The 23,141-nt window shown below is 39.7% G+C and overlaps 1 protein-coding gene across 1 annotated transcript; it reads right to left on the minus strand.

Annotated features, from left to right (window-relative positions):
* Window positions 1-7,121: 7,121 nt before the first annotated feature.
* On the minus strand, window positions 7,122-15,116 carry LOC106564987 (opsin-5). Its single transcript, XM_014131540.2, has 6 exons — window positions 14,835-15,116; window positions 13,626-13,831; window positions 8,927-9,026; window positions 8,677-8,781; window positions 8,120-8,343; window positions 7,122-7,801 (listed from the first exon to the last, which is right to left on the minus strand). The coding sequence occupies exons 1-6, from the start codon at window positions 14,995-14,997 to the stop codon at window positions 7,301-7,303; spliced, it is 1,299 nt and encodes a 432-aa protein (XP_013987015.1). The 5' UTR covers window positions 14,998-15,116; the 3' UTR covers window positions 7,122-7,300.
* Window positions 15,117-23,141: the final 8,025 nt, after the last annotated feature.

Below are 23,141 nucleotides of genomic sequence, written 5' to 3' on the forward strand. Positions count from 1 at the left end.
ATTAACTGTGTGTGTTACCTGAGTCACGTGCACCGTGAGTGAACCTGTCAGGGTATAGATAAAGAGGCAGAGGCCAGTCTTTCATTGTATAATCTGTATGGAAAAGAGATGACCAAAAATATAGTTTTTTGGTGGTCAACAAAGCTATGTTAGTGTACTTTTTCATTGAAAGAAACCACCAAAACCAGTAATATATTTGTTAAACACTTTGTTAGGTACTTAGATTTTACCATAATCCTCTGGTTAGTTGAAAACAAAAGGAGGCCTGTCATAGGTGGAGATGTGTTGTGTGACAAAACTGCGAATTTTAGTGTATTTTTATTGTCCCCAGCATAAGGTGCACCTGTGTAATCATCATGCTGTTTAATCAGCTTCTTTATATGCCACACCTGTCAGGTTTATCTTGGCAAAGGAGAAATGCTCACTAACAGGGATGTCAACAAATTTGTGCACAAAATTTGAGCTGAATTCTTTTGTTGTGCATATGGAATATTTCTGGGATCTTTTATTTCAGCTCATGAAACACAGGCCCACCACTTTACATGTTGCGTTCATAGTTTTGTTCAATATAGTTAATCGACAAAACTAACTTCATTGACAGAGTGAAAAGAAGGACGCTTGTACAGAATACAAATATTCCAAAACATGCATCCTGTTTGCAACAAGGCACTAAAGTAACACTGCAAGAAATGTGCAAAGCAATCTACTTTTTGTCCTGAATAAAAGTATTATGTTTGTGGCAAATCCAATACAATCTTCTAAGGCCATGACATAATTTTCTAGAATATTCCAAGCAGTTTAAAGGCACAATGAACTTAGTGTATGTAAACTCCTGACCAACTGGAATTGTGATACAGTGAATAATAAGTGAAATAATCTGTCTGTAAACAATTGTTGGAAAAATTACTTGTCATGCACAAACTAGATGTCCTATCCGACCTGCCAAAACTATAGTTTGTTAACAAGAAATTTGGGGAGTGGTTGAAAAATGAGTTTTAATAACTCCAACCTAAGTGTATGTAAACTTCCAACTTCAACTGTAGTGGTGGCTGCATCATGTTAGGGGATGCTTGTATTCGTTAAGGACTGGGGAGTCTGTCAGGTTAAAAAAGGAACGGAATGGAGCTAGGCACAGGCAAAATCCTGGAGGAAAACACCTACCCATTCAAGGTTTTTTTCTTAATTTTTTTACATTGCAGAATTATAGTGAAGACTTAACTATGAAACAACACATATGGAGTCATGTAGTAACCAAAAAAGTTTTAAACAAATCATAATATATTTTATATTTGAGATTCTTCAAATAGCCACCCTTTGCCTTGATGACAGCTTTGCTCACTCTTGGCATTCTCTCAACCAGCTTCACCTAGAATACTTTTCCAACAGCCTTGAAGGAGTTCCCACATATGCTGAGCACTTATTGGCTGCTTTTCCTTCACTCTGCGGTCCGACTCATCCCAAACCATCTCAATTTGGTTGAGGTCGGGGGACTGTGGAGGCCAGGTCGTCTGATGCAGCACTCTATCACTCTCATTCTTGGTCAAATGAGCCTGGAGGTGTGTTGGGTCATTGTCCTGTTGGAAAACAAATGATAGTCCCACTAAGCCCAAACCAGATGGGATGGCATATCGCTGCAGAATTCTGTGCTAGCCATGCTGGTTTAGTGTGCCTTGAATATTAAATAAATCACAGTGTCACCAGCAAAGCACCCCCACACCATAACACAATCTCCTCCATGCTTTACGGTGGGAAATACACATGCGGAGATCATTCGTTCACCCACACCGCGTCTCACAAAAACACAGCGGTTGGAACCAAAAATCTCCAATTTGGACTCCAGACCAAAAGACACATTTCCACAAGTCTGTCTTTGCAGCAATTCGACCATGAAGGCCTGATTCACACAGTCTCCTCTGAACAGTTGATGTTGAGATGTGTCTGTTACATTTATTTTGGCTGCAATTTCTGAGGCTGGTAACGCTAATGAACTTATCCTCTGCAGCAGAGGTAATTCTGAGTCTGCCATTCCTGTGGCGGTCCTCATGATTGCCAGTTTCATCATAACGCTTGATGGTTTTTGCGACTGCGCTTGAAGAAACTTTCAAAGTTCCTTAAATTTTCCCTATTGACTGACATTTATCTCTTAAAGTGACGATCGACTGTCGTTTCTCTTTTCTTATTTGAGCTGTTCTTGCCATAATATGGACTTGGTCTTTTACCAAATAGGGCTATCTTCTGTATACCCCCCTACCTTGTCACAACACAACTGATTGGCTCAAACGCATTAAGAAAGAAAGAAATTCCACAAATTAACTTTTAACAAGGCACACCTGTTAATTGAAATGCATTCCAGGTGACTACCTCATGTAGCTGGTTGAGAGAATGCAAAGTGTGTGCAAAGCTGTCATCAAGGCAAAGGGTGGCTATTTGAAGAATCTTAAATATTTTCATATGTTTACCACTTTTTTTGGTTACTACATGATTCCATATGTGTTATTTCATAGTTTTGATGTCTTCACTATTATTCTACAGTGTAGAAAATAGTAAAAATAAAGAAAAACCCTTGAATGAGTAGCTGTTCTAAAACTTTTGACCGGTAGTGTATATTTTGGACAATCTCTTATAAAATAGGTTAAAGTTATGTATAGTAACCCTAGGTAGTAAAATAGTAAAAAATGGCTACTTCCCAGAAAGTGTTAAACTGTCAAGAGGAGTAAAACAGGTTGTCCACTGTCAGCATATCTATTTATTATGGGCATTGTAACCTCTCTGGATTACAACCAAATTATGGTAAGTATTGGATCAAAAAAAAAATACAACATTTACATTACTGAGTAGTTTACCAATAAAATGGTATGACAGTGATGTGGACATACTCAGTATACATATCCCGAAAGAAAGTATCTCACTCCAATACATTTTAATATAAAGTCAGCAAAAATAGATAAGATCTTGCGACCATGGAAAGTAAAATGCCTGTCTATTTGTGGGAAAATCACCCTGATTAACTCGTTAGTCATATCACAGTTTACCTATTTGCTAATGGTCTTGCCTACACTTAGCGACCTGCTTTTTAAATTATATGAGCAAAAAATATTCAATTTTATTTGGAACGACAAGCCTGACAAAATTTAAGCAGTCCAATTTTAAATAATGAATATGAATTTGGAGGGCTGCAAATATTAAATATTAAAGCATTATACCTCTCACTAAAGGCGTCAGTCATACAAAAGTTATACTTTAATCCAAACTTGTTGTCTAGCAGATTAGTAAGAATGTCTCACCCTATGTTCAAGAATGTTTTTTTCCCTTTATTCAGATTCCAAACTCTCACTTTCGGTTATTTGAAAATGAAATAATCTCCAAAATATTGCTATTTTTTAAAACAAGCCATAGAAAGTTGGTAGCAATTTCAGTTTAATCCACCAATGTCAATGGAATATTTGTGAGTAAACTTGAGTTATGCACGTGGAGGTTTTAGGGCCATAATGAATATGTACAATGACTATTTACATGTGTTGGAAATAAATCAAATGTGCGCGTTACTGCTGTTGTCACTGAGTTTTAAGGCGAATTCCACTATAATCATATGCTGTGTGTGAAATATGTTGATTTATAGCCAAGGTGGCAGCGGCGCTTCACCTAAAATGCTAAGTAACAGCTGGTTACTGTACAACCCTTCAATATAAGCCCTATTTTTCTTCTCTCTAATAGAATGGTCCCGTGTGGCTCAGTTGGTAGAGCATGGTGTTTGCAATGCCAGGGTTGTGGGTTTGATTCCCACTGGGGACCAGTACGAAAAAAAAGGAAAAAAATGTATGCATTCACTACTGTAAGTCGCTCTGGATAAGAGCGTCTGCTAAAATGACTAAAATGTAAAATGTAGAAGTTAAACAGGTTGATCCCCTGCCTCAACTCCCACTGAACCCCCAACAGATCAGGCTAAATTAAATTCAACTGACCGCATTCGGTCCAAAGCTTTCTGTGTATGGTCCTGTAATCTGTAATGAATGGTGATGGTGGAGATTAAAAGGGTAAAGAGATTTCTTGAAGGACACCTACAGACACAAAGAGCTGAGGACTGACCTGTACATCACCACTGCAGAGTTGAAACCGGTCCGAAGCGGTTTGGAACCTCTTCAGTTGAACCAATATGTGGGCACAGTTGGAGAAAAAACATGTCACGACGACTCACGACGCCAGTGATGTAATATCCCCACGGAAACAATCTTAATTTAACTGTGGACTAGACTAGTAAACTGTTTGTTGCAGACACTACAGCATGCTCCAATATCAGGCTAAAGAATCCCTGAAGACAAGTATGCTTTCATTCTATTGAATTATGGCATGAAGTTTATGCAGGATTACGTACATTGTGTGTGTACACAATTGGAACGTTTTGAAGAATTGCAATAATAACCACTCTTATTTACCAATCTGAGGAATCCCAGAAAGCAGGAACAGTCTAGTGGGTCTACAGGGTGGACAGTTTTGACAGGGTTCAAATTACAGAGGTGGCCACACCCATAAGCAGTGATATGAATATGGGCACCCCATGATCGTTAGAAAATAATATATATTGGCGGCCTTCCAGCCCACAGCTTTTTCAGCACTCAAAAAAACTTTATTTATACCATGGTTTGGGGGAGTTTGCTAAAATGTATGAGCACAGCCAGACTATACACATTAGCATCCATCCTATGGAAGTATATTCATGTCCAATGGAGGATAAGGACACAGATTGTTGATAACACTGACTGTTATTCTAGGTGGCAGATACGTACGTCACAGCAGTGACAAATAGTGTCTTGGAAGCAGGGAGATATGATGCTAAAAATGTATGTTTATGTACGGTTCTACTGCTGTGGAATGCCAGGGAGACTGTGAATGAGAGACAGTATATTCATGCAGAGGCAAGGGGAAAGGTCCATGTGACATTAGGCACAGTCACACAGCCATGTACTCGATCTGCTGCCCTGGTACCTGTCAAAAAGCTAGTAGGTCTTTGCAAGTGTCCTAAAGACCAATATGATCCTAGATTACCCTACACTTTATAGCTCTACTACACAAGCTTCTGATTTATCTAACTTTGTTGTTGAAGTATAAAAACACGTTACCAAACCCGTTCACAGGGTTGGTTAATAACTCTTGAGGTTTCTTGGGTCTTCACTGAATTAGGTAAATCCGCTTTCAGTTTTAATGCAATTTGCAGAACTCATTACAATTAGATGTTGTGCCTCTCGGGCAGTTTAGGGTGTTCATTGAGGACCTAGCAGTTTTTCATAAATGTTGTGTTTTGTATAGATTGCTGTTTTGTTTTACGTTGTATTGGCTGTTGTGTTCTTGTGATCAAGGCACCGTTGGGAATGAGACCCAGGCCTCAATGGGTTTTCCCTGAATAAATAAAGAAGAAGAATAAAATATAGGTATACCACATCATTCCTTTGTCGAAGTAAAGATGTATGAGTTCATGTTTTTCTGTCTGTCAAGTCATGTAGACCTATATCTTTTTCATAAGAAGAGCTATTCAAGCAGATCATGCTGGAAATCAGCAGGTTGAGTTTACCAGATTCAAAAGCACACTGGAATGTTTACTTTATCCAATGAGTTAACACAGGCCTAACAGCAGCCTTATTATATGGGGGTGTTCCTTTAAAAAGGAAAAACAGGAAAAGCACTAACAGTAGGCTATGCTTTCACAGGGCTGCTCATGTCCACACTTGTCTTACTAGACCTTGATCATGACTCTCAGTTCCATTTCATTACACATAAGAGTCATTGGACGAAGGTGTCTCCTGTACGGGGGAGTTTTGCCTGCGGTAAGGTTTTGGAGGCATAAGGACCTTATCTTTCATATCTGTGAGAAATAATTAAAAAAATTAAAGGATACATTGACACCCACCTTTTATAGGGTTAGAATTAGTGTTCGCACACGGCCAGACTGTATATACTGTACATGTTACAGCGCGTGATTACGGAAGACAGATGGAATTAGCTATCTAGCATGCACCAAACACCTGTGTCACGGAAAGAGGCCGCCAGAAACGTTTTGTCACTGAAAAATACTATCGGCTGCAACTGCGACAAAGCCAGGTTAAAACAGTGTACAGTTGCTGTTATATTGCATTTATATGTGATGTGAAAGTAAAGGGTTTTATGTTTCTTGAACCGTACCACAATTTAAAACCGATTCACGTTTAGATGGAGTATTTGGCTGTTTTGGCTGCCAGAACCTATTTCTGAAGATATCCTACACTGAACAAAAATATAAACGCAACATGTAAAGTGTTGGTCCCATGTTCCATGAGCTGAATTAAAATATCCTAGAAATGTTCCATACGCACAAAAATGTTGAGCGCAAATTTGTTTGCATCCCTGTTACTGACCATTTCTCCTTTGACAAGATAATCCACCTGACAGGTGTGGCATATAAATAAGATGCTTAAACAGCATGATAATTACACAGGTGCACCTTGTGCTGGGGACAATAAAAGGCCGCTCTAAAATGTGCAGTTTTGTCACACATCACAATGCCACAGACGTCTCAAGTTTTGAGGGAGAGTGCAATTGGCATGCTGACTGCAGGAATATCCACCAGAGCTATTGCAAGAGAATTGAATGCCTCAAACACTGTTTTAGAGAAATTGGCACAGGTGGCCAACACGTGGGCATATTGCAGGGGCTTGAGAAGGATCTGCTTTTTGTTTTGTATTAATACATCTCTCTTGGGTATTGTAGCTTATTCTTGTAGCCTATCAAGGTAGAACGCACTTTAATTCACTTCAACTGTTTCTTATGGTACATGTCCTACCTGAGGTGAAGTTGGTTTGTGTGGAGTTCTTTGGAATTAGGGGGAATAGATGGATCATTTTCTCACTGGACGAAAACAAGTCAGCCCATGAAGACACGCCTGCCTCAAGTAAAGTTATCATTAGAACTGGTATGTCGCCTATGTGTGAGCTGAGCATCTCAGCATTTTCATAAGAGATACACTTACATTTCTGTAATGTCTTGTCCTATATTTGCTAATGAGGTTGAGTTATTATGTTGGACAGGAATTTATTTTAAAAGAGTGACAAAGTTCAAAGTTCCCTTTGAATAGAAACAGTTTTATTCACAAGTATAAACACAATTCATTAAGAAAATAACAAACTGTATCAACAGGTATACATAATTACACAAATCAAATACAAAATAGTTATCCTTAACATTACCCCCTAAAATTCAAGTAGCCCCCTTTCAAGTAAATTCCCATGTGTTTTAAAATAAAAAAGCAACACAAAAAATAAACAGATTGTTCTTAGAGTCTGTCACATTCCCACTCTGGTCCATCAGACAGATGGGGCACCTCGATAAAGTACATCTCCTTGTTGGCGGGAGGAGTACAGGGGGGGCTCCCCACTCCCGAATCTGGGCTTGGGGCAGCCTTAGTCGCCGTGAGCAGATATGGATTTCCAGGGGCATACTTCATCTCCTTCATCTCTTTCTGGTGATGAGGATGTGCTTTGAGTCCATTGCCTCTTCCGGAGCCCTGGTGAGCCTCGCCTTTTGGCTTAAAACGCTTGAGCTTGACCGTGTCCTTGACATCGCCGGTGCAAGGCAGCAAGATGGCGACGTCCTTGCGGAACTTGGAGCTGAGGCCGAAGTAGATGAGCGGGTTGTAGAAGCTGGCCGACTTGGCAAAGAGGCGGGTGAAGATGCTGGTGAGGCTGGGTACATGGAAGCCACAGGCCGACCACATGGAGACCACGGCGTACGGCGACCACGCCAGGATGAATGCTGTGCAGATGACAATGGATACCTGGGAGAATGACCTAAGTTAGGTTGCCCGTTAAATCATAACCCTTCCTTTAAAGCTTGGTCTATATGTAGTATTATTTGTACATGTGTTATTTTCTGGATTCTGACACATGTTCACTCTAATATATCTACTCTGGATTGTTTATTGGACTCACTCTGTCATTTCTTGATTTCTTTTTTAGATTTTTGTATTGTATTTGCAAGACATTCTACTGCACTCTTGGAGCTAGTAACATAAGCATTTCGTTGCACCTGCTGTAATTCCTGCAAATCTGTGTGTGTGACCAATAAACGTTGATTTGATTAGAATCCTACTCACAATGGTGACGTCCCTTTCAATCTTCCTCTGCCTGTCCGTCAGGTCTCCCTCAGCGGCCATGGCGTTGCCTCTCTTCACTGTGTTGATGATGGACACGTAGGTGAAGAGCATGACCAGCACAGGGACGAAGAAGCAGAAGATGAGGATGGAGATGATGTAGGACCTGTAGACGGTGGAGTAGTTGGCTTTGGCCCAGTCGATTTCACACGTTCCATATCCACGATCTAAAAGGAAGAGGAGATTGAGACACAAACACATTGATCATGTGAAGAATGTTTAACATTTAAGAAGAATTTCCTCTATTTTGGCCCTTAGAAAAGTCAGGGTAAGTGTGAAAAAAAAGGTCCACATATGTCAATGTGGTCAGTTCTCGTTTAAAGATTGTCTTCTGCCAACGTTTTAGATAACTTGCTTAAGGGCTATTCTTGTTTTGTCGTCATTGTGCACATACAAATCTTGAAAATGTTGCCCAACCAGAATGTTACAAGAACCTAACACAAGTAAGTGCCCCTGTATCAAATAGTATGTCACATCATTACAAGCCATGTTTATCTCACCTGTGTAACTCCCCCAGCCCAGAAGGGGTGCTCCCGACCAGAACACAGCCCCTGACCAGATGAATATTAGGCACATGCCTATGGTTGTGTTGGTTATGCAGTGAGCTAGGTAAAGGAAAAGAGTTGACAGTTAAAAGAAAGGTTCCCACAAGAACATTATGTCTGACCAGAACATCTAGCCTATAGGGGGCATTTTTCTGGAATTATTGAGAAGAAGATTAAAGGTTAAGGTTGTGTCACAGTGTCTTACCTTTACTCGGATGGCATCCCTTGATGTATCTTGTGACACTGATGACAGTCAAAGTATTGATGCTGCTGAGGCCAAAGACCAAGGTGAAGAAGCCGTCCACCTGGGAAAGACCAACAATACTGTTAGGGATGCTTAGAGGGGAAACGTGCAGGGAAGAAAATCTCAAAACAAATACAGTAGAGAAAACAGACATCCACTTTTCTTGCAGAAGTTGAAGGACCCCAATCACTCAGAAGATCAAGTTGAAAACAATTATCCTGCTGTTGAATACTTGTCTGGATTCTCATGTACTTGACAAATCTGTCATTAACCAATTACTGATTTTGTGTGAATAGGGCTCCTCTCTACTTTTGCCTACTCCTTTTCTTGGTTGTTCAGTTTTCATTTCACCCTGATGGACATTTATATAGCCCGAACACAGAAAGGCTGATCTAGCTACATTGAATGGAGTTAAAGATCGGTCCATCACAGCTATGGTCAGCAGTCGTGAGTATGTCTGATCAAGATCGACAGCTTCTACCGAATTAACTTCTCTTCCTAGTAGAGACAGGATCAAATCTACTTTGACTGATCGGATTACTTAATCTAATATATTTACATCCAAGCCCCTTCACTTTTGCCTCACGGTCAGATACACTTTGGAGGACAAAACACCTGGTGGGATGCTTCGAGCAACATAGCATTTTCTGCAAATGGGGTTTCTCCATAATTGGAAACAAACCTGGGTTCAAATGCTATTTGAAGTATCTCAATTCCTTTTACATGTATTCAAAGTAAGTATTCAGAAAAAGTTTATTTGTAAAGGCAAGTAGTTGAATATTTTAATGTATTTGGAAATACACTTGGAAAGTATTTGAAAATACTCTCAAATACAATTTGGTAGAGTTGGTTTTACAAATAACCATTCAAATACTTCAATAAAAGTACTTGTTTTGGGCTGTGTATCTAAAAAAAACTAAAATACACAGAAAAAATGTATTTTAAATACCAGATACTCAAATACACATGTATTTGAACCCAGGTCTGGTTGGAAAGTAGTCACATGTCAGAGTTCATGTCCCATCATGCATTTTACTTGCTGCTTGTTAGGGTAAGCGTACCTATTATGCCCACGTACCCATTAAGCCCACTTCCATCTTTGGACAAAAAAATAAATAAATACATTTCCTGCTTTTTAATGTTTCAACCAATTCATCTGATTGTTATTTCCATAACATGTTTTATTCTAAGACAATCAGATGTTTTATTATAAAGTTATTGACAGTTATGTCTAAGTTCCTACTAGTGGTCAATTTCAAAGCTTCAAAAAAACTTTGGTGTGGAGGTGACTCAGATAATCACATTTTTTAAAACATTTTCTGTACCTTTTCAGATAAGTGATCACACTTCATGTAAAATTAAGAGATGAATGTGTTGATATATGCACAAGATAGTATACTACATAGGTATTAATGCCTATTTCTTGCCAATTGAAAAGATGGGTTTTTCATGCTAGCGGTCGTACCACATGTCAGTCAATACAGTAGCAACATAACTTGGTGAACCACAATAATATAATAGATCTTAAGCACTCACAGCTCACATTTCTTTATGCATTGTGTCTTATTTTACTGTTAAATTAACCTTGCATTGTTATACATGGATGCCTTTTTTGTAAATGTCACATTTATCTCAGGTGGGCTTAAAGGGTACAGTAGCACAAAAAACACTCTATACAGAATATAAGTTAAAATAAAATAATATTGTTCAATATGATCAATACTAACGTCACATAATATTGTAGTCTATAGTGCATATTTATACTCCTGAGAGGAATCTCTAGTACTATTTCCTGAGTACTTTATTATTTTGCACTTTGGGGTTCTTCCCGCTTTTATCTATGGTGCTTTAATAAGTCCAGTAGTTTTAAACCTGCGACTGCCTCCTGCCTACTCCTCTCTACACTTGTGACAATATTGTTGTCCCTCATTCATCCAGGTGTTTCTATTTTTGGGTTCACCACATGAACCTTTGTACTACAACCGTAGAGAGGGAGATTTTAAACTGTCTTCAGACAGGCTTTAGGAAGACAAGTTGAACTAATGAACAAGAATAAGACTACAGTAAATGTGAACCAGCATTCAGATAATTGATTAAAAGTTGTTTGTGTTATGGTCTTTGTGCATGGCGTCTTATCTACAGAGGGCCGGTGAGGGTGCATGTTTTTGTTCTAACCAAGCAGTAACACTGATTCAACTTATCAAGTCTTGGTTGAAGTTTATGACTAGTTGATTAGTCAAATCAGGTCTGTACTGGTTGGCATGAACAAAAGCCTGGGCCCGCATTGTTCTCTGCGGATACGATTGGATACCCACTTTTATGAGTGCTACTTCCATGATGAATAGTAATGATCAGTTGATTTTAAGAACTTTAGGGGAGATTACTATAATTTATGTTTACATAAGATATGTCAGTTTGTAAGTTTTCAGCATTACAGTTAGGATTATTTAAGAGGTGGGATTATTTGGGACACCCATGGGCTTAAAGGGTACATTCGGTAACCAACTTCTTAAGGATCGGCCCCTTTTTTTCAATTTTCGCCTAAAATTACATACCCAAATCTAACTGCCTGTAGCTCAGGACCTGAAACAAGGATATGCATATTCTTGATACCATTTGAAAGGAAACACTTTGAAGTTGGTGGAAATGTGAAATTAATGTAGGAGAATATAACACATTAGATCTGGTAAAAGATAATACTAAGAAAAAAAAAGGTTTTTTTATACCATCATCTTTGAAATGCAATAGAAAGGCCATAATGTATTATTCCAGCCCGGCGCAATTTAGATTTTGGCCACTAGATGGCAGCAGTGTATGTGCAAAGTTTTAGACTGGTCCAATGAACCATTGATTTTCTGTTAAAAATGTTGTATCAAGACTGCCCAAATGTGCCTAATTGGTTTATTAATAACTTTTCTAGTTCATAACTGTGCACTCTCCTCAAACAATGGCATGGTATTCTTTCACTGTAATAGCTACTGTAAATTGGACAGTGCAGTTAGATTAACAAGAATTTAAGCTTTCTGCCAATATCAGATGTCCTGGGAAATGTTATTCTTACTTAGAAACTCCTGCTAATCGCATTAGCGCATATTAGCTCAACCATCCCGCGGGTGGGACACCGATCTGTAGAGATCCTTAAGAGGACTTTCCACATATTTTAACAAATATTATTATTATTATTTTTTATTTTTTTTTGTCATTTAGCAGACACTCTTATCCAGAGTGACTTACAGTAGTGAATGCATACATTTCATACAACTTCATACATTTCTTTTTTTTTTTCTGTGCTGGCCCCCGTGGGAATCGAACCCACAACCCTGGCGTTGCAAACACCATGCTCTACCAACTGAGCTGTTATATAAAAAAATTGGGTAAATCAAGTCATAAAAATTCACATGAGAGATTAATCTTTCATATTATCTCCACCTTTCCTACAACAATTAGGACAAGTATATGTTAGAAATGTCTAAACTTAGATTTTGGTGGGCTTAATATGTACACTTATCCTATAGTCCGCAATCTCATCTTTGACAACTCTCCCCTCACTCTGACCCATACATTCAATAATCCAGCTTTCAGTGTCTCATGACCTCAGGACCACTTTTCTTCTCAGAAGAAACTCTCCTCTCTCTCTTCCTCATCTGCCCTGTTACTTATTGTATTTTTTGTACATAATTTCTGTCTCTCCTTTTAGCTCGTTTTCATACAGTAGTTTTCATTTGGTTGTTTTCCTATTGTTTTGCATTCATTCATTGGATTTTTTTAAGGTGCTATTTTCTCACATTGTGCACCAAAACAAAAACCCATCTGGTAAATTGATTGATAGACTTCAACTAAAAATTTAGATTTTCAAGAGGCCCCAATAAAACAAGGTAATCGATAGTGCCCGTCAATCACGTGTACGCAAGCCCTTGTGCAAATCATGCTTCCTCTTTATCAAATGCTTTAAGCATGTACCAGACCTTAACCATCCATCTATGTTTGGCTGTTGATGTGGCTAAAGCATTCTTATTCCCCTCTAAGATAGAGTTACAATTCTCTTACTTCAGGTAAAGAATACAGACATTTTCTCCTGTGCTGTAGTTAACAATATAATACCGTTGTGACACCTGTCCGGAGCACCCATTGTTAATGTTCTATTCGTAACCAAGTAATAATAGAAAGGACCATCACTCCAAAGAACCATTGTAGTGCAGTGAATATAATGATCTGTTGCAACACATTTCTATGCTTTATCCATTGTGTTATGTTTACTTAGGCTTCCATTCTGAGTGGACCGTTGATATTCTTAACTAGGCAATTAGCAGGAAATGACAAAGCACTGGCAATCGAAACAAAGCCATAGAGCAGTGTTTTTGCAAATCTGCAACCGTAAAGGTAAGTTGTCCTGTTTGTGTATTTGACATTTGTGTAAAGGATGGCGAAGTTAGCATCTCTCAGTGACATCAGCCTTCCAGGAGACTTGAACTACTAAAGTCGTGTCCAATCATGCCATGTTTTATAGGATAGCGGTAATGTCTGTCTTGTGAGTATTGCTGTGAGTGAGTGTATAGGATGACACATGCAACACATTACCATTCACATACAAAACAAATTTGAAGCCTCTCAATTCTCAAAACAACTTTTCCCCCTCCAACTAGATATCCTCATTGCCTACCTGGCATGTCCAGATGGAGTTAACCAGGTATCCGCTGTCCCGGAACACATTGAAGATCTCCAGGATCCCCCGGGAGTAGCCAAAGACGGAAATACTGGCGTCGGAGATGGCCAGGTTAAAGGTCAGATAGTCCGTGGGCTGCAGCGACGCACGCTGCTTGTACAGGACGAAGATCACGATACTGTTGCCGAACCACGACATCCAACCTGACGAGGAAAAAACCCATTGACATACTAACTGATTGGCTTTATATAGCTCTTTTCCAGACGCTAAAAGCGCTACATAGATGGAAGTTCACCCCATCTATCACCAGCATGTCCCACACTACCTACTGAGCAAAGACCTTGTCAGTCTTGCGAAATGTCATGGAATTGTAGTCACACCACACAAAATGTGGGTCATAAAGCAGCATGAAGCATTCAGGTGACAAAGCGCCTCATCTGTGATTTTAACCTACTGACCTCTTCAGACACTTCATATTCAAATCCCCAAATTAGCATAAACCTTCATTAAATTTCCTTCAGAGCTAATAGTAGGTGCACAGAGCAGCCTACCTATACTGTAAATAAAATTACAGTCGCCCTATTGGTTTCAAAAGTCAGGATCAATTTAAATCAATTTGCACCAAATAACAGGCAGTTACACCTCTTTCTGCCTTCTCTTAAAGAAGGTCAGATTGGCTGGCTGCCATCCTTTCTTGATTGACTATTTCCACGGCTTAGACAGGATCTGAATGACTGCAGGATTCTCCCCTCTTTACCAGGATAAGATTTGTCCTGGTCTACTTATAGCACCAAATCCACTAACTGTTGCCCATACACTACACTGACAGTAACAGTAGTATAACAACTGCAATAACAAAGGTTTCTGGTATTGGTGATTTGTATTCTGCAGTGCAATCGAACTTTTCAGCCATCCAATTGTTGTATATTGCGATGTCAAAATATGGTAGAGTAAAAAAGAACAAGATAAATGTAGGCTACACTCTGAATATTTTATTTTGACAATTGGTAAAAAGTACTGTCATTCATCTTACCTTAACGTTTAGGTAATAACATATAAATGGTGAAGTGGTAAACAAGCCATTAATGACATATTTCCAGATTATTTGCCATGAAAGCAAAACTAAAGCAACTCTTTGCATCATAAAAGCAAAGCTGCATTTTAAAAACGAAATTACATTCCAACTACATTAGCAAGTTCTCCCACCTAGCACCAGCAGGTATATTCCTATAATGGTCTCCCCTTGATCCGAAAAAGGTGGGTCTTTATTCGACATGGTAAAATTGTTATTCCTCCATGGACTGTTAGCCACTTGAAAAGCATTATTGACTGACATTTTGTTGTCCGAACGTTCCAGCTGCCGAGACATACACGGAGCTGCGCAGCTCTCTGCTTGCAAAGACACAAAGGTGCGTCCTCTGAGAAAACACTTGACCGGCTCCTCTTTCTCTAAATCCAGTCTAATATTATTAGTCGGCGCACAGTGTGTTGCCTGAGAAGGATGACGTGTACTTCGCTAATCCCAATTATACCCCGAGGTTGATGCCCTGCGGGGGGGGGAATCACTTGTTGTTTCTGATTTGAGCTATGTTGTTCTGTCCTCGAGGAAATTGATTTGCAACTAAGGAAGCGTCAGTGTGTTATTGTATTTGGGTGAAGTTGTAGGCTAAGCACAAGTTGTCGTGGGTTTTAGTTACTACATGACCAACTCAGTTTAATATAACCCAGTGTATAATGAAAAATATTAGTACAGTTGCCAGCCTACACGTTTTACAGGGACGCTCTGCTGTCAAATTGAGAGCAAGTCAGCGACTGCAGACAAGGATTTCCATGTAGCCTACATCCGCTGTCCAAGGTGCTGAAAATGAGAGGGCTTGCAATTAATAATGCCTTTACTTGTCTTTAAAGTCGAAATACGTTGTTGCAGTGACTGAGGCAAATAAATGATACCAGGTCAATTAAACCTACATTTCTTCATATTAACCTACTTTTTGAAACTTGTATATATTATTAAATGTGATTATGGCATTGGGCGAAAATGATTAGAATTCCTTAACAAAAATAATTTTAGGCATCTTAAATACACGACTGTTGTGTACTAAAATAGTCTGTCTAATTTAGCTTTTCGCCTTTAGAAAATGTATTTAAAAGTGAATGCTTAAATATAAAAAAAAATGGATTGATAATCTTTTTCAGATTAAGTTTTCTATCTATAGGAGATGATAATAGGCTGTTATACTGCTTTATAATGCACAGATAGTGCTACACAAATGTCGTTGCTAGATGTTGTGTTAACTGTGTTAGTTTAGTGCTCATAAAAGTTAAATTTTCAACTTTGTGTGCTAACTTTCCAGTTTCCCGTACTGCATGTATGCATTTTGTAGCATGTGTGAATTTGTATGCTGAATTTCCATGTAAATGGACAATAAATTAGACTGAACAAAAAATATAAAACGCAACATACAACAATTTCAAGGACTTTACTGAGTTACAGTTCATATACGTCAGTTAATTGAAATACATTCATTCGGCCCTAATCTATGGATTTCACATGACTGGGCAGGGGAGCAGCCTTGAGTGGGCCTTGGAGGGCATAGACCCATCCACTGGGAAGCCAGGCCTAGCAAATCAGAATTAGTTTTTACCCACAAAACGGATTTATTACAGACAGAAATAGTCCTCAGCACCCCCCTCGGATGATCCCGCAGGTGAAGATGTGAAGGGGTGCGTAACTGGTGGCAGGGAAGTCAGACGCAGGAGAACAGAACTAGGTAGTAGCCGGAGCAGTTTAATCCAAAAAACCAACGGCATAAAAATACAACAGAATATGAGTACAAAAAACCCGACGCACACCAGTAAACAAGTGCACAAGCACTTACAAGAAACAATCCCACACAAAGACATGGGGGGAACAGAGGGTTAAATACACAATAAATAATGAGAGAAATGGAAACCAGGTGTGTAGGAAAACAAGACAAAACAAATGGAAAATGAAAAGTGGATCGACGATGGCTAGAAGACCGGTGACGCCGACCGCCGCCCGAACAAGGAGAGGAAACGACTTCGGTGGAAGTCGTTACAGAAGAAGCCGGATGTGGAGGTCCTGGGGTGGTGTGGTTACACATGGTCTGCGGTTGTGAGGCCGGTTGGACGTATTGACAAATTCTCTAAAACAACGTTGGAACCAGCTTATGGTAGAGAAATGAACGTTCAATTCTCTGGCAACAGCTCTGGTGGACATTCCTGCAGTCAGCATGCCAATTGCATGCTCCAACAAAACTTGAGACATCTATGGCATTGTGTTGTGTTACAAAACTGCACATTTTAAAGTGGCCTTTTATTGTCCCCAGCACAAGGTGCACCTGTGTAACGATCATGCTGTTTAATCAGCTTCATGATTGCCATACCTGTCAGTCAGGTGGATGGATTATCTTGGCAATGGAGAAATGCTCACTAACAGGGATGTAAACAAATTTGTGCACAAAACTTGAGAGAAATACGTTTTTTGTATGTATGGAAAATGTCAGGGAATTTTTATTTCTGCTCTTGAAACATGGGAACAACACTTTACATGTTGCGTTTATATTTTTGCTTAGTATATATTGTATCCTCAAAAGCTAAATGGAACATGGTAGACATAAAGCAGGGCTATTCAACTGGTGGCCCGCTGGCCAGATCCGGACCGTTTATTAATTTAGACTGGGCCTTTGATCAATATTGAAAATTAATAAAAGATATGCAAAAAAATATCCGCCAAAATCTGAAGTTCTGTTCCAAAATTACAAGCGCTATTGTGGTTGTCTATGGTGTGGTTTCTAGCGCCTATGTGGAATGTTGATAATTTTTTCTTCATATGAATTTGGCTCTAGTGTTTAAATGGTTTAAGCTACAAAATAGTATGACCCCATTCCTGAGAGCTATGACTCTCAGGAACATGCTTTCTAGTTTCCTCTCTGATGCTCACAAGGACTCGTTAAAAGGGAGTGTGGGGGAAATTACTGAAGGAAATTACTACATTTACATTTATGTCATTTAGCAGACGCTCTTATCCAGAGCGACTTACAAATTGGTGCAATCACCTTATGATATCCAGTGGAACAACCACTTTACAATAGTACATCTCTCCAAATTCTTTACTGAGGGAAATGAATTCAAAGCATACTTCCTTCAGCCTGGAATTTTACATTACCTGATTTGAGATACTTAGCTTTCAGATGATTTTAAAATTACTTACTTTTTAAAACCGATTTACTTTTAATTAAGAAGCTTTTAATAGCTATTCAAATAAAATAAAAATGGTCAGCGAGCGTTGTGCCTTTTCCTTTTCAATGATTATCAAATGTTTGGTTGCACCTCGACTCTCGTTGGTTGAGCACTCCACTTCTTTCCTAATTACTTTAGGTGTGTGTGCGTTGCTTTTTCATACAGTTCTTCCGAAGAATGTGGAAAATGTCCGGCCCCCCTGCAATTAACTTTTTTTTACATCTGGCCCCTGTAAGATGTCAAATCTGAAACCATCTACATACTTTTTTGTTTAGTTTGACCTTTCTTTGGTAACCTCAGTGCAATAACAAAACCATCATGAATAGCCTATGTTGTGTTGATTGTGAATTGTGTGAATATAAGATGTCAACTGTATTTAAGGCCGGTTTGTGGATTGATAAATGCAGTAGCTGGTAGACATTTGTATTAGTGGGAGACGCTCCAAATTCTTTGCCTTGAACTGTAAAGGGAGACGTCAAACTGTGTACATAGGTCATCCCTTCACTGTCATGGCTGCTCTCCTAGGGTCAGGCCCATTAGGAGCTTACTGAGCTAATGTGACCTCAGAGAGACATGTTGCTGTCGTGTAATGTTTAACGTTAAACTTTGGCACAGTGAACAGATCCCAGATCTGTGCCTTGGGGCTACATATGTTTTAACTGGAGTAGAGAGTTGTGCAATGTCAGAACAAGTGTACACTAGTAAATTTAAGGTGTGATGTGGAAATGGACCTCATGAGCTGAACACACACCAGCCGTGTCTTGATACCCATTGTTATACACACACACACACACACACCAGACAGCTCGATAGCCACTGTCCCTGCATGTAACATCTGTAGCTTTCAGACTCATAGCAGCTGGGTTCATTCATGAAATGAATTATATTAAGTAATTCTATCAAACGTCAGCCATAACCAGGAAGCCCAGTCCTCCCTTTCACCTAAGCCAGTCTAAGTGCACTCCTAGACTACCTAATTGCACGTAACACCTAGCTGAGCGCACCAAGCTTACGCATGGGAATGCAATTATGGTGTCGGCTTCAAAGCCTTCATTACGGTAATGATCCAGAGGGCCCTTAATTTAGTGAGTCATGGTTAATGAGTAATGTTCTGATGGAAGTTTTCAATGAGGGCTCTTACATGCGTCAGCACACAACCCACGCCTTGACCGCTGATTCTCTTTCTCTCTCTTTCTGTCTTTCTTGGATTCATGGGTCTTTTTCTTTCTCTCTTCCTTTCTCTCTCGGAGCCACATGTTTTTATTTAATAGTGTATCATATGTTGAAATGTCATGCTGAAAGGAAATTCACTAAATAATGCACTGTAGGCCATAAATACATAGAGTTTTCAGTTTTCTTGTACAGAGCATTTCCTACTGTACAAAGCCTCAGTTTAGGCTGCCAATTTAGGAAGCTTCCTCCAAAGCTTAATTTTACCATGGCAACTCAAAGGAAATTGCTTGTGAACCAATTATATTGAAGACATTTTTACATAAGAAAAGTAACACCATTAGTTGTCAGAGTAGGTGTTATATCCAACTCCAAGCTGAAAGCACGTTGAATGTGCACATCTGTCTCTCTTTCTCCCTCTCTCCTTTCTATTTCTACAGTATCACCTTTACTGTATCACTACAGGATTTCTGTTCTCCTCTCCTCTAATGTGGTCGTATACGAATTCCCCTCTCTCTCCATCTGACAAGGGTGCAAATGGAAGTCTTTTGGCCTCAGCGATGGGTGTTAATGACTCCCCTCCTGTGGCGTGTAAGGGGAGGAAGCGTAGGATTGAGGGTGTCGGGAGGCGGACAGGGATCCATGTCAATTTAACGGCGCAAATAGCATTATTAAGTGATCAGATCTTAAAGAGGAACTGACAGCATTTTAGCAACATGAAATCGTATTCAAATCTGTTCATACACACCCACAGGAACAATATGACACTTTTTAAAAACATTTTCTGACATGTGAGCACTTACAGTTGAAGTCGGAAGTTAACATACACCTTAGCCAAATACATTTAAACTCAGTTTTTCACAATTCCTGACATTTAATCCTAGTAAAAATTCCCTGTTTTAGGTCAGTTAGGATCACCACTTTATTTTAAGAATGTGAAATGTCAGAATAATAGTAGAGAGATTGATTTAATTCAGCTTTTATTTCTTTCATCACATTTCCAGTGGGTCAGAAGTTTACATACACTCAATTAGTATTTGGTAGCATTGCCTTTAAATTGTTTAACTTGGGTCAAATGTTTCGGGTAGCCTTCCACAAGCTTCCCACAATAAGTTAGGTGAATTTTGGCCCATTCCTCCTGACAGAGCTGATGTAACTGAGTCAGGTTTGTGGGTCTCCTTGCTTGCACACCCTTTTTCAGTTCTGCCCACAAATTTTCTATAGGATTGAGGTCAGGGCTTTGTGATGGCCACTCCAATACCTTGACTTTATTGTCCTTAAGCCATTTTTCCACAACTTTGGAAGTATGCTTGCTGTCATTGTCCATTTGGAAGACCCATTTGCGACCAAGCATTAACTTCCTGACTGATGTCTTGAGATGTTACTTCCACATAATTTTCCTGCCTCATGATGCCGTCTATTTTGTGAAGCAAAGCACTCCCACAACATGATCCTGCCACCCCCGTGCTTCACGGTTGGGTTGGTGTTCTTCGACTTACAAGCATTCCCCTTTTTCCTTTCAAACATAAAGATGGTCATTATGGCCAAACAGTTCTATTTTGTTTCATCAGACCAGAGGACATTTCTCCAAAAAGTACAATATTTGTCCCCATGTGCAGTTGCAAACCGTAGTCTGGCTTTTTTATGGCGGTTTTGGAGCAGTGGCTTCTTCCTTGCTGAGTGGCCTTTCAGGTTATGACGATATAGGACTCGTTTTACTGTGGATAGAGATACTTTTGTTCCCGCTTCCTCCAGCATCTTCACAAGGTCCTTTACTGTTGTTCTGGGATTGAATTGCACTTTTCGCACCAAAGTACGTTCATCTCTAGGAGACAGAATGCGTCTCCTTCCTGAGCGGTAGGACGGCTATGTGGTCCCATGGTGTTTATACTTGCGTACTATTGTTTGTACAGATGAATATGCTACCTTCATGCGTTTGGAAATTGCTCCCAAGGATGAACCAGACTTGTGGAGGACTATTATTATTTTTCCGAGGTCTTGGCTGATTTATTTTTATTTTCCCATGATGTCAAGCAAAGAGGTACTGAGTTTGAAGGTAGGCCTTGAAATACATAAACTAGTACACCTCCAATTGACTCAAATTATGTCAATTAGCCTATCAGAAGCTTCTAAAGCCATGACATAATTTTCTGGAATTTTCCAAGCTGTTTAAAGGCACAGTCAACTTAGTGTATGTAAACTTCCAACCCACTGGAATTGTGATACAGTGAATTGTAGATATGGTCATTTTCACATTTTTATAAATTCATAGAACATTTGGGAAAGACATATACTAAAGCATTTGTAAAAATTCTAAGCAATATAGAGTGGGAAATCGGCCGTGTGCTTGGACAATTAATAGACTCTGCGGTAAATAAAACCTCATAAAAACATGTCTTGTCCAGGACCAGTGTCTACGCAGACCGGTGCGCCATAGCCAATCAGAGCTACAGCAGGCCTATATGCAAATATGCCATTTTCTGCACGGGCCTGCCATCATTCCCTTTGAACTGGACTGTGTGTTTACAGACAGTAGCAACAGCGCAACTTTTTAGATCATTAAAACGCATTCACCAAAAGCCACCTGAATGGATTTCTGCAAATACCACATGAGTCCACTTACATTTGGGAACTTCAGTCCTATTGATCAAACAACCATGAAAAGGTAGGCTCTCTCCATCAGTTGCCTATGCACATCAACAACAACAAGATCAACAAGTAATGCTAGCCAGAGCGAGATGAGCTCAACTCTGACGAGGGAACACTAGATAAAGCCTCTCAAACTTAAACTCTCTCAAACTTTTTCAGGTAGTTGGCCGTCAAAATTGCACTGAGAAACGATGGGGAATAGCAGCCTGCTTGTCCTTCTGCAGCTTGCCTGCCAATGCATGCTTGTCCCAACCCATGTTTTGACAACTGAATGGGAACTTGCCTGCCTGCCAAATACATTTGATTGACAACTAAGATATATGCTAACAATGGATAACAGTCGTTCAAGTTCAGCATAGCAGAGTTAAATAAAAAGCTAGCTAGCAAAGCGATTCACATTTTTTTGCTAGCTAACCAAATGACACCTGCATCTCTAGCTTTAGCCACTGAAAAACAATATGGGGGAAAAGTCGGTCACTCACCCACTCCTCCAATAACATGACATCCTCCCAGCAGCTAGCTAGCTAGTTAATGTTAGACTGTGTTTTTAGCTTTGTTAGGGTTGAACTGGCTATTTGTTTGCATAACTTATATAATATACTGGGGAAGCTATGCTACAATATTAAGTATATGAACTACGGATAAATCAACTGCTGAAGACAAGAAGAACTACAACCGGCAACAGGAAGTGCGTCACGAGGCTGGGACCAGCCTGCACGCCGACGATAGGAGGAGCAAGTTTAAACCACGCTCCTCCTCCCTCTGACAGGCCAGCATTGAGCGGGAACTATCACTGTCAGAGTATATAAGAGAGAACAATAGGATGTGTCGCTCTCTTCTCTGTCTGCCCTGCGAGGTGCCACAGAGAAACCGTATATATACGAACCACCCATTTACCATACACGTGTTTGCATTAATTAAAGTATAAATAAATCAGAAGTTACTATGTGCTGACTATTTTGTGCTGATACCAGAATTGAATTGACGCAACTTTAACAGCTTGCTAAATAAATAGCTAGTGACATAAATAGGTATGCTAGATCAGGGGTGTTAAACTCAATCAGGCCCTACACCCAAACAAGGGCACTCCGTTCATCCACCTCTGGCCTGCTCGCCTCCCTACCTCTGAGGAAGCACAGTTCCCGCTCAGCCCAGTCAAAACTGTTCGCTGCTCTGGCACCCCAATGGTGGAACAAGCTCCCTCACGACGCCAGGACAGCGGAGTCAATCACCACCTTCCGGAGACACCTGAAACCCCACCTCTTCAAGGAATACCTGGGATAGGATAAAGTAATCCTTCTAACCCCCCCTTAAAAGATTTAGATGCACTATTGTAAAGTGGTTGTTCCACTGGATATTATAAGGTGAATGCACCAATTTGTAAGTCGCTCTGGATAAGAGCGTCTGCTAAATGACTAAAATGTAAATGTA

This window comes from Salmo salar, chromosome ssa12 (genome assembly GCF_905237065.1).
Source record: "Salmo salar chromosome ssa12, Ssal_v3.1, whole genome shotgun sequence".
Lineage (NCBI taxonomy): Eukaryota > Metazoa > Chordata > Actinopteri > Salmoniformes > Salmonidae > Salmo > Salmo salar.